This window comes from Limulus polyphemus, unplaced genomic scaffold, assembly GCF_000517525.1.
Source record: "Limulus polyphemus unplaced genomic scaffold, Limulus_polyphemus-2.1.2 Scaffold2026, whole genome shotgun sequence".
Lineage (NCBI taxonomy): Eukaryota > Metazoa > Arthropoda > Merostomata > Xiphosura > Limulidae > Limulus > Limulus polyphemus.
This window is the reverse complement of record NW_013667636.1, coordinates 144,690-149,991: the sequence shown is the minus strand read 5'-3', so window position 1 is coordinate 149,991 and position 5,302 is coordinate 144,690. Positions and strand designations below refer to the sequence as shown.

General features: G+C 36.9%; 1 protein-coding gene across 1 annotated transcript in view; it reads left to right on the top strand.

Annotated features, from left to right (window-relative positions):
* The window catches only part of LOC106465712 (mitochondrial uncoupling protein 3-like), a 23,695-nt gene that overhangs the window by 11,831 nt on the left and 6,562 nt on the right, over positions 1–5,302 (top strand). Inside the window, exon 3 of the mRNA XM_013925951.2 lies at positions 4,251–4,488. Coding sequence (XP_013781405.2) covers positions 4,251–4,488 — 238 coding nt within the window. The remainder of the gene's footprint in view (positions 1–4,250; positions 4,489–5,302) is intronic.

Sequence of the window (5,302 nt, the reverse complement as noted above, 5' to 3'; positions counted from 1 at the left end):
TTTAATGATTTTAACATTTTTAATTCTAAGAGGTACAACGCTAGAATTCGCAGTTCGATTCCCCGCGGTGGACACAGCATATAGCTCAATGTAGACTTACCACTGTCCCAGCGAGGACATTTCCTCTAAGTACGAACAACTGTCTATTCTTATAAATATAAAAGTTATAAAAAGCCTATTCCCCATTACACAGTAATTTAAAACACAACTTTGATAGAACTTGTACATGCCTGACTCTATAGGTTTCTAATCTAAGAAGACTAAATAATGTCATATTAACAAAAGAACAACACTTCTTTATGTCCTTACTGATGTTATATTTCTATCTCAACACTTTCTTTATATCTTCACTGATGTCATATTTCTATCTCAACACTTTCTTTATATCTTCACTGATGTCATATTTCTAGCTCAACACTTCTTTGTCTTCACTGATGTCATATTTCTATATCAACATTTCTTTGTGTCCTTACTGATGTTATATTTCTATCTCAACACTTTCTTTATATCTTCACTGATGTCATATTTCTATCTCAACACTTCTTTATGTCCTCACTGATGTCATATTTCTATCTCAACATTTCTTTACATCCTTACTGATGTCATATTTCTATCTCAACACTTCTTTATGTCTTCACTGATGTCATATTTCTATCTCAACACTTCTTTATGTCTTCACTGATGTCATATTTCTATCTCAACACTTCTTTATGTCCTCACTGATGTCATATTTCTATCTCAACATTTCTTTACATCCTCACTGATGTCATATTTCTATCTCAACACTTTCTTTATATCGTGACTGATGTCATATTTCTATCTCAACACTTCTTTATATTGTCACTGATGTCATATTTCTTTGTCATGCACTAAAAGGCCCTCTTTTCTTGTCATTACTTGAATTTTCCTTTATCCTTCTTTTATTGCGTTGTTTGTGACCAAAGATATATCATAAAAACTAAGAAGAACCACCTATACTTGCCATTTCTATTTTTATTATATAATAAAACAAAACATATTTTATAATAATTACCCTCAGAGAGAAGCCCCCGGTGGCTCAGCGGTAAATCAGAGGGCGTATAACTCTAAAAATCGGGTTAAGGTACTGATGGTGGGCAGAGCATAGAAAACCCACTATGTTGCTTTGGGCTTAATAAAAAACATCGTAATAACATTTACTGTTTTTGTTTGTTTATTTGTTACGATGTTGTTACTACTGTTTTCAGAGCAACAGTAATATTAACGATTTCTTACGAGTATTGCTTCTTTTGATGCAACGTGTCCTTTTTTTCTCAGACTCCTCATTTATAAACTTTTAATTACAGCCGGTTCTTTTTTTAAAATGATTTATCGACTTCGTGAATTATCTTTATTCTCTAGGCCTAGAGCTTGGAAACAAAGCTGCAAGTGATTTTATTCGCTAGGCCTGGAGCTTGGAAACAAAGTTGTGAACTGAGTATATTCGCTAGGCCTAGAGCTTGGAAACAAAGTTGCAACTGACTATATTCGCTAGGCCTAGAGCTTGGAAACAAAGTTGTTTTTACTAGTAATCTAATACGTAGTACTTATACATTTAAAATCATTCCATACTCAGATACCTTATTTTGATTTTCCTCCCCTGACCTCGAATCCCTCAGTGAAAGATCAGGAAAACTTACGTAAACGTGACCTTCACATATAAAGCAATTTCAGATATTTAAAACTACACTTATCCAAACACAATGAGACCTGTCATATTGTGAGCGTGAAAAAAAAAGTGTAGATAGCTAGAGAGAATTTCAAATTAAAATGAATGAACAGTCTAATAAAATTTTGAAGCAGAAGACCTGTTTTATTAATTTTCAGCGTTTTATTTTAACACATAAAAAGGTCAAACGTAGCCTAGTGGTTAGCGTGCCCAACTGTAAAGCTGAGATCATCTCGTCACCGCACATACTGAAAAAGCTTCCTGCGTTTTAGGAACGTAGCAACAGTTCCCGCAGACCTCGCTATGCGGGAGGGCCCACACTAAACAAGGACCCACAAATGATAATAAAACAGATATGAAGGGGGATCCGATGTTAAAATTCGCAGTGGAGCCTACACATTCTGCGCTACGTCTACGAGCCCTCGGTTACTTTAAGAGTAACGCTTAAATTTCGCTTTTCGTCGCTAGGTAGCGTTGCTTAGCCGCTTTCCTTCTTGTCTAGACGGATGGCGCAGTTAGCCCTCCTGTAACTTAGCGCGAAATCCAATAAACAAATAATTTCCGAAAAAAAAAAAAACTGTTAAAGAAAATAATCAAGCAAATTTACTTTAAAGGAGCTAAATCAAGCAGTCACACATATAAAAATTAGTTTTTTTTTATTTAACGCAAAACTACACAATGGGATTCCTGCTCTTGGCTCATCGTGGAGAATCGAACCTTGGATTTCGATATTCGCGATTGGCACAGATCAGACAGCCCATTGTGTATCTTCGTGCTTATCAACAAACAAGCAAATACAGATGACAATTTTCATTTATACATCGTATTCTGTGGATGATAATTAATAATTAAATAAAAAATTAATGACCACAAAACCATAGGATAACAAAACATTAGTGCCATAAAAATGATTTCGAAATAGAAGTATATAAACGTGGGTGTACAAAGTGAAACACATTTTTCACCTGCAGACATAGAAAATTCCATTAATACTGTCCTCATTAGTCATGGTTTCAGTTTTGTTTTCTAATGTATATTTAGGGCTTCTGTTTTTCAGTGTTTATTTTTAGCTTATTCTAAAATCGGTGTTTTCTGAGTTTTCTCTTTTAACACCGTCATGAGCAATGTTCCCTCTAATTTTTTTTCAATCCATGTGCGGAATGCATTTTTTCATGTGCACAAGTACCAAGGCAATGTGCAGATGTGCGTTACCAGTTGTTTTTTTTGGGGGGAGGGAGGGTATTTTTAGACCATCTACCCTATTGGATCATTAAGGCCGTCAACATGTTGAGACTCCTCACCATTACTGAGGATGTGCGCAGCTGGAATAATGAAGTGCGCGGCACTTGATTGGCTGTTGTGCGGCCGCGCAGCTTAGAGGGAACACCGGTAACGAGTATACTAATGAACTATATATTATTTGTACACTAATTTCACTAACAGGAGTAATAACAAATTCTAAACATAGTTCTGTGTATGTGAAAGTCTTGCATGGGTAGTTAATATTTTATATGAAAGTATTAAAACAAACCACTAACGGACAAAACGTTTCCCTTTACCTTCAGAGTAACATGCCAAGACAATGTAGTCATGAAAGTAGCTAGTGTGTGTGTGCTATTTGCTGTGTCCACTGAATGGAATCGAAACGCTGATTATAGCGTTGCAAATCTGAAGACTTACCGCTGTTCCAACGGGGTACCAGTCTGTAGCTGCAGTAAACTTAATAACTATTTCCAGTACTTATTAGAAAAGTCCCCCAGTAGCACAGCTGTATGTCTGCTGTTCCAACGGGGTACCAGTCTGAAGCTGCAGTAAACTTAATAACAAACTTATTGAAAAAAAAAAGCCGAATTAATGTTGTTGTTTTTTTCTACTTCAATCGGGGTGTTTTACCGGTATTTATCGGTTAAAACTGAAAATCAGAAGCCATATGTATATTTAACGTTTCTTGTTACACTACGACGCCGAAACGTTAACAAACCATCTCAAGATAAAAGGTTAATTACTCTTTAACATTTTTTTTTTGCATAAAGGCAAATATATAAACATGAATTAAAACAAAGCTTTAATAATTTTTATGATTGGTTCCAACGTTCCCAGGAATTAAAGGGTTGACGTTTATTTTGTTGTGAATTTCGCACAAAGCTACACGAGGGTTATCTGTGCTAACCGTCCTTAATTTACCAGTGATAGACTAAAGGGAAGGCAATTAGTCAACACCACCCACCGCCAACTGTTAGTCTACTCTTTTACCAACGAATAGTGAGATTGACCATCAATTATAACGCCGCCATGGTTGAAAGGGCGAGCATGTTCAGTGACGGGGGATCGAACACACGACCCTCAGATTGTGAGTCGAGCGCCCTAACCACCATGTTAGACTAGGCCAAAGAGTTAACATACAAACATGTAGTCGGGAATATTTAAAATATATGTGAGGTAATGATTAGGCATTAACTCAAAAATTGTGACAGTGTAATTGTTGTACTAATGCTATTATTTTGAAATAATTATTGCTATTTTACCGTAAATTAATTTCGCTGCTAAACTACTCTTATTTCAGATCCAGGGCGAGTCCACTGTTTCTCAAACAGTGAAACAAGTCAGCCAATCCCTGCACAAACCAACCACCCCACGGTATAATGGAATGCTTGGTACACTCTTCACTATCGGAAAACAAGAAGGGCCGAAAAGTCTTTACAATGGCCTTTGTGCAGGGCTCCAACGACAGATGGCGTTTGCATCAGTTCGTATCGGACTTTACGATTCCGTGAGGTCCTTCTACCATCAAAAATTGTCAGGTGTGTATGAATCACTTTATATTGGAAAATATATGTTTTCTGACAAAAGAGTTTGTGTGATAGGCTTTTGCAGATCTTCTGCGACAGATGGCGTTTGCGTCGGTCTTTAAGGATCCGGGAGGACGTTCTATCATGTTTATTTGTTTTGTTCTTAAGCGCTAAGCTATACAATGGGTTATCTGTGCTGTGCCATCCGCAAGTATCGAAACCCGGATCTTACCGTTATAAGCCCTCATACCTGTCGTCAAGGGACCAGGGAACACAACTAAGATTATATAAGAAAGAACTGTCGTTGTTGTTTTCATAGAACAAAGCTACAGAAACGTTACCTTGAGAAGTTGTCAATTAATTCTTAAATCAGTTTAATTCCCCGCAAGAAGGCCAAAGACCACCTGGAGGGGTCGCCTGTTTTAACCACTCGTAGTTACAGTAGTGTGTTGTCTGTCAGTCAGTACAAACTAAAATGACGTCACATAAGGGACGCTTAACGTTGCAATTTGTACTGTCGTGACGTCAGTAAAACTTGCGCATGCCATGAATTACGAGAAGAATTATACACTCTATAGGTTACAACACAATATGACATTTCAAAGCAAGAAACAAAAATCTTTGTTCCTCTGAATTTTGGTTTTATTTAATCTTTTTTGTTTGTAATTAAGCATAAAACTAAACAATGGCTTATCTGTGCTCTACCCACCACGGGTATCGAAACCCGGTTTCTAGCATTGTAAATCCGCAGACATACCGCTGTGCCACTGGGGGGTAGCAGACTAAAAGACGTAGATTTCGCAAAAAACAATCAGGATGCATATTC